Here is a 14856-nt window from a genome sequence, read left to right on the forward strand (position 1 = left end):
CCCCCCCCCCCCCGCCCCCAGCCGGGCACCCCCCTCCCCCCGTGCAGGCACCGTCCCCTCTGCCCCCGCCCACCTGGACACTGTGTCATTCCTACCCCCCGCCTGGCACCATGCCACCCCCCCCCCCCTGTGCACGCACAGAGCCGCCCCCCCCCTCCCGCCTGGCATCGCCCTGCCTCTGCCCCCCCCGGCCCAGCTGCATTGTGGTCCGGTCCCTCCGGCGGCGCGCAGCGAAGATGGCTGAGAAGCAGAAGCACGACGGGCGGGTGAAGATCGGGCACTACGTGCTGGGCGACACGCTGGGGGTCGGCACCTTCGGCAAAGTCAAGAGCTGAGTGGCGGGGCGCGGCGCGGCGCGGCGGGGGAGCGGGGCCGGGCTGGAGGCAGCCCCCGCGGCGGGGGCAGAGACGAGCCCCCCTTTGCCCCCAATGCCACCCCCCGGGCACGCACCGGGCAGCCCCTCCCCCCATTGCCACCCCCCGGGCACGCACCGGGCAGCCCCTCCCCCCATTGCCACCCCCCGGGCACGCACCCCCCCATTTCTACCCCCCCGGGCACGCACCGGGCAGCCCCTCCCCCCATTTCCACCCCCCGGGCACGCACCGGGCAGCCCCTCGCTCCCTGCCCCCCAGGGGACGCACCGGGCAGCCCCATCCCATCGCCCCGTGCCCGCAGCCTGCCAGTTCCTGGCCCAGCACCAGCGCAGGGCAGTTCCCTTCTTTCCACCTGTGCATCCCTCCAGCTCCCTTCGCCGGCAGGCGCCTCTCTTCCCCTTCCCCCCAGGGATGCACCGTGAAGTCCTAGTTCCCACCCCCTGCCCCATGGATGCCCCTCGGCTATGGCCAGTGCAACGGGGGAGGCCTGTGCAACCTGTAGGCATGGAATATGAAACTCCCTCCTCCCATGTCCCCCTCCCTCACCCCTCCAGGGCCTGTGCTCTTTCACTCCCTCCCGCCTGCACCCTTTCCCTACCCTTCACAAACCAGGCCAAGGAGGAATCCTCCGGAATCCACTTCCCCCTGGCATGTCCTGTGGGACCCGTGCCTTAGCCATGGTTGATTACTGTTGCCCCAGAACGCAATGAGTGGGTTTCCTGTGCAAGGAACCAGAGCTGGCCTCAGAGGCTGGAAATCTTTGCCAGGGCATGCAGGGCTGCTGGAACAACCTGTATAGCAGGGGTGCTGAGAGCCTTTGAACCAAACTGTAAACCCTGCATATGATGAAAACCAGCTCAAGTCAGCAGGTGTGGCAGCACCCCCCAGCACTCTTCGTTCCAGCACCTGTAGGGGGATATTGAGGCAGGAGCACCGTATCAGTCCATGTAGGTACCAGGGTGGGGGAGCCAGGCATGCTGCAGATAATTGGCTTGGGAAGCAGGAGGGGGTGATTACAGGTCCCTGTTGTTCATCACTCAAAAAATTGTGGGTGTTGACTTTGAGAACTGAGTGCTTCCCTCTTCGCCTGGCGTGTGTTTGTCCTTCCTAAAGCTGGAGTGTCCCTGCTGCCCATGGGACATTCTGCGGTGCTAGGGGAGAGCAGGGACAGATGGTGCTCACATAGAGAAGAAGGTAATTGTGGTAGGAGGAATGCTGAGTGGCTGTGTGGACTGGAAGTTTCAGGGAGATTCAACCCCCCATTTCCTTTAATAACCAGATACAACCATTTCTAACCATGACCGTGACATTCCTCGTTTGCCCGTGGGTAAGAACAGAGAGTGTTCAAACTTTCATTCCCGGGTCTGGAGGATATTGGGAATAAAGTGGTGAGTAAAGGGACCTGTCTTAGTTATGCACTGACGACCAGCACCTTCGATCCTGTGTGTGTTGTGCGAGATAGTGTTCTTGAGCCCCCTCTGTCTCACCACTGTAGAAGAGGTAGCAGATGCTGTGTTGGGGAACAGGGATGGTGAGCAAGAGCCAAAGATGATCTCTGTTCCGTATCCCTAAATACATCACACTCCCAGAATCAAAGCAACCGGGACCTTGGAAAGCAGTTTGGGATTTGGGTTGAGACCTGTGGCAAGAAGAGATGGGGGGAGTCAGAATACAGGTTGATTTATACATAGGGATTCCTACATGATTTATATACAGGATGATTCGTGATCAGACAGAATTCACCTTGCACTTTCAAGTCAGCTACAATCTTTGCATCAGCTATCTGAAAGATTTGTGAATAAAAGTACATTCACCATCTTTTTTTCTATTAATTCCATTAAGTCAAATTTGTTTTTCCCCATATAACAGTGCCAAAGAAAAATGCACAATTCATCTGCTCTCTAAGAAAAAAAAAAATGGTTCCTCTTCACTCAAAATCCAAATGCCCAGAATAAAGAGTTATCAGGATAAATAAGTCTGGCAAAAGGGAACCATTTAAATAATTAAACCATTACTGTGTACAATCCTGCCTTTCATCCACAGCCAGCAGTTTCCAAAAGTCACGTTTAAAGCAATGTAAACAATTCAAATTTAAGAAAAGGTTTTTTCATGGAGTAGTGCCTTATCTATAACATTTTTCTCAGTATTTTGCCTGCAACACCATCAACTTTTTGTCTAGAGGGAGTTCAGCACATGCAAAGTAGATTTGTGGTTTCCAAACTGAGAGTAAACTAGGTGTGTTGTTTGCGTGCCAAATTATAGCAATTTTGATTTAATGGGCACTCGAGTAACCGGTAATCATTATTGTTAACAAGAAACATGAAGGGCCTTAGAGAGATACATTATGAACTATCAATTCAAGTTTATATATGTATTTTACATAGTCACCAATAAGTTGAGATATGTAGTCATTTGACATTCATTTTACAGGCTGATTGCTTTTTAATAACCCTAGTGATCTGGCATTATGACTTTGCATAGTGCGTTAGGGAAGTCTTTTGTCCTGTCCCCCAAAAGCATACACTCCTCAAAGATAAGAAAACACAAGGTATCACAAAATAATTAAGAAGAGGAAAGGATGTGGGGATTATTATGAGGGGAAAAAAAAGGGATTTTATGAAGATGGGCCTAGGGGTTAAGTGGCGATTGGATTCTAGTTCAAAGAGGAAGAGGTAACAGGATTCAGCCAGAGATCCAAGAAGTTGGGTGGGTAGAAGGAGTTGTGAGAAGAGTCAAAGATAACACTGCAATTACAGGTCACAGGATTTTGTTAGGTGTAGGCAAAATAGTAGTAATTATTAATAGCAGTAAACTTTTTATGGCAGCACCCAAGAGCCCCAGCCAAGAGCATGGCCCAATTGTCCTGGGCACCATACAAACAGATCAGAGTCAAACCCTGTGCCAGTTTAAAAGATAAAATAGCCACAGGAAGGGGATGGTGATGTAACATACAAGCAAATGGTTATGATGAAGAATCAGGGCGACTTTGTTAGTTACATGCTTTATTGTTTTTCTTTAATTTCCTTTTTAATTGCGGGAAGAGGTTGGCTCAGGAGCAGGGAAGTTAACAATAGGAAAGGAGTTCTCTCACTGTCCCATAAACTGTTGTGTTCCCATTGTCGCACTTGCAGAAGTATGAAGCGCTTTGAGTTTTACTGCATCAAAGAAACTCAGGTGCATGTGAGGGGAAACTCAGACAGAGGTTTTTGTGGAACACTGGGACATATGGGGACTTCAGCATTCATTAAACTTACATGATTGGTGCAACTTATTGCAAGAGAAATATTGTTTCTTTTCATGATAAAAGCTAAATCAGAAAGGGCCAATTTTAGAAACAGACTTGTTTACATCTCTTCCACGCTTGCCTTGCTAACCTCTTACGCTGAATGTTTGCCATCCACTGACAATAATGCACTGTTCAATGGAAGAAGAAGGTACTTAACGAGAGTAACACTATTCATTTTCTTTTGACTTGGTCTCTCTGAGGCTGCAGTGAGCGCTGATGACTCGCCCTTGCAGTCATTGACTTGTTGCTGTAAGAGCTGGATGGCTGCTGCCATTCCTTTCATTATCAAACCCGTCACTCCCACCGCTCTCCTGTCACAGGGATTGGTAGTCCCAGGGTCACTTCTATTTGTGGTTTTCATCATTGCAGAAACTGGCCGGGATACTTGTCACTAACAGGAAAGTGACTAAAGCCAATTTTAAATGCAGCTCCCCCCTCTCCCCAGCTTTTATTCTAGGGATAATTGAGGAAGCAAATTTGGTTTGGTTTGTATTAAATTTCTGAAAAATACCCCCTCTTCTCAATGGCTTACAGCAAATGTCAAGAGCTGAAAGATCGAAGGGCCTTGTGTCAGGCCCTTAAGTCAGTGGAAGACATCTATTGATTCTAATAGGCTTTGGATCAGGCCCTTAACAGGCATAATAAAATAAAGGGAGACGTGCACTGAAAAATGGCTGTGGTGCTGATAGTCCAGGGAGTTTTAGAGTCTTTGCGCCCAGTGTGCTCCATTAAAGAAAAAGCCCTCTTAGGAGGAAAAACTACACGCAAAATATCAGTCTCTTCTTCTTTGTGGTGCATCCCCACACCTTTCCCTCCAAAGGGAGGGCTTTGAGACCTACATGGAGGGGTACATCCTGCCAACTCCAAAGATCTGTGGGTTGAAGTAGCTTAAGGATGGTCTTCCTCTCCACTCACACAGTAAGGTCACCCCATTTCCAATGGTAGCTGATCCTTCTGAGGCACTTTGCTGCCACTAGGCTGACCTACCCACACCCTACTGCCACCTCACTGCTAAGAGGAAGAGGCTCTGTGGAGGAGAGTTGTAGCAACATTACTTCATGGAGGTTTCCCAGCAGAAAACCACCAGATACCAAAAGGGAACATGCTATACGCCATTTCAGCTGTTCTCTTTCCTGCCCTTGTCTGGGGAGCCCCCACATACATGATGTTGCTGGGGGATTTCTGCAGTTGTCAAAGGAGTGTGCATTGGAGCTGCTGCTCCCCTCCTTCCATGTCTCATCACGCCATCCAAGATATGCTCATATTATCCCCTTCCGTCAGAAGCAGGGGAGGGGAGAAACTTTTATTTTGGGCTGAGTATGAGCAATGGACAGGAACCAGTACCCCACAAGAACCTGGGGGAATTTAGCTGCAGGATCTACATTTCTGAAACCTCTTCTAATATTAGTGTATTAACTAGCATGAAAAATTGCTCAGGTACTACGAGCAACAAGTTTCACAGTTGCCACAACATAGAATCAGAGACGTGTAGGGCTGGAAGGGACCTCAAGAAGTCATCTCGTCCTGCCCCCTGTGCTGAGGCAGGACCAAGTAAACCTAGGCCATCCCTGACGTGTGTATCCAGCCTCTTCTTAAAAACCTCCAGTGATGGGGATTCCTCCCTTAGAAGCCTGTTCCAGAGATTAACTACCTTTATAGTTAGAAACATTTTCCCTAATATCTACCATAAATCTCTCTTGCTGCAGAGTAATATGTCTTGACCTACCTCCAGTGGACAGGGTGACTCCCCTCTTTATAACAGCCTCTGACAATCGATCACCGTCCTCTTTATAACTGTGCTAAACATATTTGAAGACTGTTATTGGGTGCCCCCTGCGTCTTCTTTTCTCAAGACAAAACATGCCCAAAGACAAAACCTTTCCTCGGAGGTCAGGTTTTCTAAACTTTTTATAATTTTTGTTGCTCGCCTCTGGACGCTCTCCAGTTTGTCCACAGCTTTCCTAAAGTGTGGCACCCAGAATTGACGCAGTACTCCAGCTGAGGCCTCACCAGTGCCAAGTAGAATGGGACAATTACCTCCCATGTCTACACCCCAGAACGACATGACCCCTTTTTTAGCAATTGCATTACATTGTTGATGCATGTTCAGTTTGTGATCCACTATAACCCTCAGATCCTTTTCAGCAATACTACCCCCTAGCCACTTATTCCCCATTGTGTAGTTGTGCATATTGTAGAGGCGCACAGGCTCCAAACTGCCCCAGTAGCTTAAGACAAAATCATTAGAACTAAGAGACCACAAGCTAACAACTAAAGATAAAATAAAGGTTAGGCACAGCAACCTACTAAACAGGGCAAAAAAAGTGTGTTTACTTCAGCTTAGAAAGATTCCTCTAGGTGGAAGCAGCTACATTAGAAACCTGACATGTTTAAAAGGCAATTTACAGTCTCTCTTTGTCTCTCAAGACATAGGTGTAGGCTTAACAAGTCACTGGGGCATGAAACAATAATATTTCTGTATCTAATGCTTACTGTAAGCAAAAGATGGATTACAAAGCAGACGATTTATTTTTAATTATTCATGTGTTTGAACTAAAAAACAAAAACACCCCACAGAGATGCATGCTGTTTTTCAGGGATGGAAAGCAGATAACATATTCAGTAGCATTATATTTTTAAAATGCATGCTTTCAGGCCTTGTCTCGTATTCTTATGAGTGAGGATGGGAATGATGTAAATACACAGTAGAATATAATATGTCATTGGTATAAAGGATTGTCCTGAACACAGGTCTGAGATTTGGGTTCTGTTCCTGGCTGTGTCATTTCTGCATGGCTGTGACCAAGCCACTTCATGTCGTTGTGCCTCAGTTTCCCCACCTAAAGCTGGGATAATAATTCTTACTGACCGCAAGAGGTGTGGCGTGGTATAATTCTTTAATATCATCCAGTGGTTTGAGATTCTCCAATGGAAGGTGCTTCTGTGTGCACAGGCAAAGTATTATTTATTATGTTTCATGCTGCTGAGGTGTGCGATTTGCAGGCTTTAAATGTGGGGTGTCTATTGTCCTGCCTAATTTCAGCCAATTCACATGCCCTGCGGCCTTATCCCTGCCTGCTGCAGGGGCTAGAGATTTTGCTTTGATGTGCTCTATTCCCATCATCTTTCTCTCCTTCCCCTCTTCTCCATCATAGTGTAACCTGTACTCACTGTGCGTGCTACGTTAACCCTGGCTGGAGGAGAGACTGACTTCCGTCCGGAACTATGCCACAGAGGGCCTGGGGAGAATTCTCCCCAGTGCAGGGTCACCACTGACCCCCTCACAAATCCCAGTGTAGAAGGGGGCATCTCTTAAGCATTGGGTTTTCTAGAAATTCTGGGCTACCAAGCAGCCCATAAGTAACGTGACACAGAATCCCAAGAGTGCAAAGGTGCCTCCCAATAGTGATGATTGGTATTTTCTACGTACCGTGCAACTAGAATTACCCTGTTTACCTCAGCCCAAAGTTAAATCCCCGACTTGTATGTATAATGTAAACCGTAGTATATTTCTGTTCCATTTACGCTTCATAATATTTAAAACATTCAAATGGACATGCAAGGAGGTGGTTTTATTTTCAAGTGTGTCAAAGTGTTTTATTTTTAGGTTACTCTTATTGAGGAAAGAATCGCTGGTGGTGCTTATCTCTTCGCTAATAAGAATGACCTCACTCACCCAGAATGGTAACAGCATTACTGCTCTGTCATTTTCATGCTCCTGTCCACACTCAGACACTGCAGTGTGCTTTTACTGATGGCCTTAAAGCCTTAAAATGATATGCTTTTAATAATTTAATGGCAGGGTTTATCCATAAAGCAATTATTACTTCATATTCTTGTGCTTCAGGATATTATTATGTGGCCTCCCTGATTATGAATATCACTGTATCTTTGTGTTTACTGTAAACTAGTTTTCAGTGTAATCTAAAATAACCAAAACCAAAACAAACAAAAAACGCACCTGTGCCCCACCTTTTTAATGGAGCATAAGAAACATTAACAGTTTTATAACTGTATGTAGTCCAACCCTATTAGATAGACACAGCTGATCATGGCATTATTTTAAAAAATATACTTATTACAGCCCTTTAAGCAAATTCTCAAGTGGAAATAAATCACAAATCAGCTTTTAAATATTTATTGATTTTAATTCCTTAAAATTTGTCAACGGTTTCATTGGTTTACCCATGTTTTAGATTAAATTTTGGAGCTCTTTTCATTGAGAACCATTTATCTGTGTAATTAGTAAACTCTAGATTTATTTTAAATACTTAAATACATTCTCATTAAAGATAGTAAAATAAGTGACATCAACTATAAGAAAGGCATACACAGCATTTACTAAATGTCTGGATATCAAAGATATATAGCATCAGGACAAAACGGAAATTTTCAGTTCAAACAATCTCAGTGCTAACATATGGCTGCAAGAACTAGAGTTCTGCCCAAAATGTTAGACAGAGAACTAGCTGCTTTTGAAAAGACGTGTCTGTGAAAGATTCTGGGCATTGGCTGGAAAGACTAAATTACCAATTAAGAATTCTGCAAAATCACCAAATGCCAGCTCATTGTCACCAGAATCAGAAGGATGTGCGGGATATATTTGGGGGTGTGTACTCTAGATGCCAACACACAGATTCCCAGATGAAGCTGTTAAGTGGAAACCAACTGGTGTGAAGAAATGAGGGCAGCCGGGAGAAACCAGAAGAACTCTGAACAAGGAGGGCAGAACAGTCCATCTCTGTGCCATAGAACAGATAGAAGTTGCAGCAAATGACAGAGAGGAATGAAAGAAACTAGTTTTGCTGTGTGTTCTAATGTTGGCATGGAAAGGATGTTATGTAATGGTAATTAAATATATGAAGCTAAAAGCAAAATATTAACCAAGCTTACAAAAACTTATACTGGTACTTAAGTTTGCACACTGTGAGTAGCAATGGGACAATTTACAGGTTGAAGTCCTGGCCTCCTGGAAAGCTCAGTGTCAGGATTCCCATTAACATCAACTGAGCCAGAATTCCACCCACGCTATGTAAAAGAGTTAAGCATGTGTACGTCTTTGCAGGAGCCTCACCATTTATAAAATTATGGGCAAAAAACGGTGTTAAGGGCTTTAAAGTTGTACGCTGCAACATAAATGTTAATGCCAGAGGCATCATTGCTATGATATGCAAGGAGCTTCCTATAGATTTAACTGTGTTATCATTTTTCCTTCAGACACACAGAACACTTTGTGTATCTCATCATTCCAAGCTCACTCACACAGTTTTAATTTGATGTGATTCCACTGTACTCGCACATGTACATCAGTGTAAGTGAGAGCATAGTCAGCCCCGGTCTGCTCAATAGGCAACAGTCAGCATCTATTCTATCTCACCTGTAGCTTTAAAGAATGTATGACATTTTCAGCAGTATCATCTCCCCTCAAATCAGGGCTTTCTACAGGTTTTAAGAACTGGTTTCCACTGCAGTGTTCAGGAGCCAAGAAACACAATTGCGGAAACTCCCATTGAGTAAAAAGTGCTGCAGAATTTGGACTTTAACATTATTTTGCACAGAGGGATAGTTGCATATCATTATTTAAGTGTATAAAGTTTAATTTTAAGACTAGGTTATTTGAGATTTACTCTACCCCTGTGTGACCATGAATATTTGCCCCTGTCATTTGTTTATATCTATTTCTGATTAACTTAATCTTTACATGATGTAAATCCTTGCAATTTAGCCTTGGATATGACCTCCACAAGACAAATAGCTCCTTCAGGGTCATATTTTCTTCAGTATTTTGTTTGTTGGTTTGTTTTAGGAAGCCTCATATGCTAAGACTCTATAGGGAAAATAATACACAACAGTCTAGAACTTGTCATTATTCTTGATTGTATCTTTGTGCTGAACTTCGTTCCTGTACAGAGGGCTAGGTTAAGGCCTATGTATTATGCAAGTCCCACTTAAGCCTTGTAAATTCATTAAGATTAGATGGTACATAAGCCTTGTATTAGTCATTTTTTCCTTTGAAGAACTGGAAGTCCTTTTTTCTGTGTAAAATGGGAATTTTTCAACAAAACAATGCACGGACTTGAACATCAGCCTCCCATATGAGTGCCCTAACCACTGGGATATTGGCTGTTCTTAGGGGAAGGGTGAGGATAGCAATATCTCACATTCACAAACATTCTTAAAGGTCTACTTTTTGTTCTGATGCAGAATGAAAACAGATGTTGAAACCTCAAAATTTTTCACCAAATGGAATTCTTCTTTTCCAGAGAGCCATCCCCTATATGCACATGAAAACATGTCTCTGCTTATTTTTTTCAGGGATAAATGCTGAGATTTCTACCCAGTGTTTATGAAGTTCTTACAAAGACAGATGTCTCTGTAAGGCCTTCTGGACTGGACTCCTTGATTATGGTGGGAACAATTTGGGAAGGGGTGGTTGGAGAATCCATCAAACCCAGAGTACAGAGTGTGAACATAATCTGTCATTCAGTCTAAATGAATCTTGGCTAATAAGTATTTTCCAGTTCTCACAAGAAGAAGTACATTAAGTGGTGATAGAAGTAGGCTGGTTTAAACTGATAAACGCTGGGAAATTTCACATTAAGTTAAAAACTCTGAGCCAGATTCTCCTCTCACGGTTCACCACTGCCACCCATGAAAGTCAGTGATTTGTTCCCACCCATGAAAGTCAGTGATTTGCTCCAGTGCAACTCAGAGCAGAGTTTGGCTTGCTGCACTGAAGCGATCGATAAGGCATGCTTGGAAAATCCCGCTTCCCAGAGGCAAGTAGGAAGCTTTCATTGGAAAATGGGACCAATGCCATTAACTAACTTCTGCCAAAAAAAAATAAATAAAAGGAAGTGCAGCTTCTTCCAGCACTCAGGTTTGTAAGAAAACTCTTTCAGTGTATGATACATGCCTTGCTTTGTGGGTGAGAGAAAGGAGTTTTAGATTAATGTGGTTAGAAACCAGAAGGCAGCATAGAGGGGTTAAAAATATGTGTAGTTAGCGGAAGGATTACAGCATGGTGTGGGAAGAGAGAGAGGGTTAACTCAATCCTTTCACCTCCATAATGGCTTGATGTTCAATGAGAATGAAGCTGCACTTTTAAAATATGTAACGAGTCAGAAACTGCTTTTGCTTGTCATCCTCCAGTATAGCTTGCAGGATTTTGATCACTCTGTATAGAACTTTATAGGTAATGCTCAGTTCCATTCCTCCACCCTGTGAAGGCTGCACAAGCTCATCCCTTTCATAGGAGTGAGAGGAAAAAGTGCTTCAGAAACTAGCTGTCTGATCACATAGTTTCCGTGTCCATCAGAGCTGTGACCTCTGAAACTTTCTGTAAAGTTGTGTCCACATCATAAATTCAGGCTTGGGGCCTGGCCTGAGATTACCAGACACATTGAATTATCTTCAGATGGTAATAGCAACCTGGTCTGGACTTGAATCACTAACTTGAGAGGATATCCCATTATTAATTATCTGGGGGTGTGACCTTTCTGGATCGATTGAGCGGTCAGTGAAGACCCGCTCAATCGATCCAGAAGTCGACGCTGTAAAACCACCTCCTCAAGTAGCGTAGCGCTGCGTCGATGGGAACACGGTTCCGTTGGTGCAGTGCAGAGCAGACACCGCACAGAAGGGAAGCATAACAGTCGACGAGAGTTACGCAAGCAACTCCCATTGACTGTTGCCGAATCGCCAGGTAAGTGTAGACCAGGGCTGAGTCATGGAGTCCAAACACCAGTCCCTGTGCAGGCCTGTGGTTCCCAACTTTTAGACAGTTTGCCCATTCTGACCCTCCTCCCACTGTTTCCTCAGAACCCATCAATTTCAGTAAGATAAATTACTCCTACAAGTGATTGCATTCTCTTGAGTGACATTCTGATGTTCTCTTTCCATTAGTTGGAGAACACCAGCTGACAGGACATAAAGTAGCAGTAAAAATTTTAAATAGACAGAAAATTCGGAGCTTGGATGTGGTTGGGAAAATCAAGAGAGAAATTCAAAACCTAAAACTCTTTCGGCACCCTCATATTATTAAACTGTAAGTACTGTTGCTACTGCTTCCCTGTGTTCATATTGCATTACAACTCCATGATGGGTCAGAAGGAATTCTCTTGAATGCATTCTTGTTTTACTAGCAAATGAAATTGCACTTGCAGAAGATGGGAAAGAGTGAAATTGTAATTTTGCATATTGAGAAGTGTATCAACCAGCTGAGTAATATTCACTAAATAATTTATTCAAGACATTTTGTAATTTTTTGCAAATAAATTGACACGTCTATTCATTATGGGCCTGTCCTATGCCCACTGACATCATAGGAAAAATGTCCCTTGATTTCAAAGAGCTTTAGATCAGGCTGCCTCTGTGCAATTCTAGTCATGAACCTACCCAGGTTATAAATTAAGGCCTCGAACACAAGAATGGCTATACTGAGTTAGACCAATGGTCCATCTAGTCCAGTATTCTGTCTTCTGACAGTGGTCAATGGCAGGTGCTTCAGAGGGAATGAACAGAACAGGTAATCATCAAGCGATCCATCCCGTCGCCCATTCCCAGCTTTTGGCAAGCAGAGCCTAGGGACACTTTGTAGTAATGACTACATGACCAGGTTCTTCAAGTGAAATCCTAGCACCAAACCAATAGGAGTGCTCCATTAATGGTCTGGTTGTCAGAAGATTAAAGTTACTATTTTCTGTTTATGATGTTAAAATTCACGCAAGTGTTTTCAAAATTGACACTCTGGGGTATTTGAATTTAAATTGTAAATAGGTAACTAGGTAAATAGTTTAGTGTTTTCAAATTAAAAATCAAGCAGCCTCAAAACTTGATTTGTGCAGTTAAGCTATTATAATAGCCAGCAATTAAATACATTTGGAGCTTCTATAAAATAAAGTGGTTGAATGGTAATTAGGAGGATAATCTGGTGTTTAGCGCACCCTTGAAACTGACATGGAGCTAGTTAGTCTCGCTCTTAGAGGCAGGGGCCAAATATTGCATCCAGATAATCCACTGTAATTCTATTGACTTTAATACCCAGTATCACTAGCATATTTGAGAACAAACTGGTACCATTTTATGAACCAGGAAGCAAAGAGTGCTTCTTAAGGATGCATCTGGCAGCCTGACTCAACCTGTTCCCATATTTGTCAAAGAATACTAATTATGGTCTAAAAAATAAATCTAAATTAAGAACATCAATAGGGTCTGAGCTAAATGATTGAATCATGAAATTGTATTTTAAAGAAAAGTAGCAAGTCGTAGCTGCATTACATTTTACTTTCCATTTTACTTTTTTTTTTCCTGTACACATTAATGAATTCTCAGAGAATGTAATAACTTTGTTTACTGGATCTCAGAGCACTTTATAGTGTACTAACTATTATTCACCTTTTGAGGGTTTTACTGAACACAATGTATTTACATTCAGTTTTAAGATAACAGGAAGTTATCTGCTCACTTCCAATGTAATGACACAGATTACAGAAATTCAACTATAAGCAGTGCAAATACAAAATCTGAGAACAAGAAAATGGGCATGAGCCCCAGACGGTGTTGCGATAAATTTATGCATCTCCATGGAGCTCAACAGAGTTATGCCAATTTACACCAGCCGAAGAACTGGAGTGTAATAGGAAAGATGCAAACTTTATGCGCATGAAGATAGAGAATGGATTTGTAGTGTGAGATCTATGTTAATTACCTTTTTATTTATTAATCTGGAATATTGTATATTTTTCCTATTGTGCAATTTCCAGTAGATTAAATACATTTTGTGGATACCAGTCTGTGGCTATAAAAATTTTTTTTGTCTACCAATAGTACCTCGAGTTCTTTTTTCCTGCATCCTTAGTACAAGGGGGGGGGGGGGGGGAAGAGTTAATGTTCCTTTTTTGTATTTGAATGCAGCCTGGATGCTGTAAATCTTAGCCGAAATGGAAATTTGAAAATTAGGTTAGTCCTAAGTGTGGTAAACTAATGTAGCAAAGATTTCAGAGGATTATGGGAAAGCTTAAGGAAAAAAAGAGGTGAATTTGTGAAACAGATGCTTTCAACAGACCACTCAAAGATTGTATTTGTTTTCATCTTGATATATAAGTGATTGCTTTTCAGATATGGAAAGCAATTATATACACAATATCAAAACAAAGGTTTATTTTATGGAAGAAGTTTAATAGTAAACTGTTTAAAAACCTTGCCCTGTTCTTACTAATCAAGTCTTTCTAAATTCTCCTTTGTTTTTGAAGATACCAGGTCATCAGTACGCCAACTGATTTTTTCATGGTAATGGAATATGTATCTGGTGGCGAATTGTTTGATTACATCTGTAAGAATGGACGTGTAAGTGACAATATCTTGTCAAGATCAACATTTGTGTGAGAAGAGGATGGTTCTGGGGACTAAAAGGGCTTTGCTAAAGGGGATACTTTTTAGTTAAATGGGACAGAAATAGACCTGTAGTCGCAGTAGCCCTAGCCTGACTATCTTGCACTTGCCCTGTAATACAGTTGAATGTATTTTTTTGTAACTACTCCATGCTGTGTTACAACATATAAACAAAAGAAAGCCAGAGATCACCTGTCAGGTAACAAACGAATAACAACACTACTGTTAATTACAAGGAGAATCACTAGTAACGTCCTTACGGATAGGTTTGGTACAACCACCAACCAGCACATATAAGACGGACTAGTAAGGGTCTCATTTAGGATAGCGATAAAGCTCAGGCTACAATACGACGTGTTCTCCTTTCCCTGCAATGCCACGAAATAAATGCATTTTTGTACTAAACTATTTTATATGCGTGCACTGATAAGAGGACTCAATTCCATTAGTCCTTTAACTTTACAAATATAATTCTCATTTTCCAGCATGATTTTTGCCACTTTAAAGTTAGGCCCTTTCTGAACTTTGACATTTAGAAACTACATTTTTCAAGACAGGAATCGTTACAAAAATCGCCAGTATAAATGATCAGACACACTTTATTAGATCTAACACCCCATTGCATTCTTTCGGATGATAGCATCATCATAGAGCTGCTCCATCTTTAACCTCGAGTAAGTCACCTACTTCATTCCTCAGGGATGAATTATTCCCTGTAGAACATCGTGCAATGATTTGTCCAGTCTAGATTAAAATCTGATGTGATAGGACTGCTCCCAGTTCCCTGGAAAGACTAGGCCACAG

At 42.9% G+C, this 14856-nt stretch overlaps 1 protein-coding gene across 3 annotated transcripts in view; it reads left to right on the plus strand.

Annotated features, from left to right (window-relative positions):
• The first annotated feature begins 221 nt into the window (after positions 1–221).
• Positions 222–14856, plus strand: part of PRKAA2 (protein kinase AMP-activated catalytic subunit alpha 2) — a 28732-nt gene continuing 14097 nt past the window's right edge. Inside the window, exons 1-3 of one of the 3 annotated variants that reach the window (XM_067535556.1) lie at positions 222–330; positions 11566–11707; positions 13914–14007. In XM_067535556.1, the coding sequence (XP_067391657.1) occupies positions 237–330; positions 11566–11707; positions 13914–14007 (330 nt within the window). In that variant the 5' untranslated portion in view covers positions 222–236. Of the gene's footprint in view, positions 331–874; positions 7345–11565; positions 11708–13913; positions 14008–14856 lie in introns of those variants that run through there. The other 2 variants (XM_067535554.1, XM_067535555.1) reach the window with 2 other exon arrangements.

The sequence above is a fragment of the Emydura macquarii genome, unplaced genomic scaffold (genome assembly GCF_026122565.2).
Source record: "Emydura macquarii macquarii isolate MOO-44397 ecotype Brisbane River unplaced genomic scaffold, CSIRO-AGI_Emac_v2 contig_3506, whole genome shotgun sequence".
In the NCBI taxonomy this organism is placed as follows: domain Eukaryota; kingdom Metazoa; phylum Chordata; order Testudines; family Chelidae; genus Emydura; species Emydura macquarii.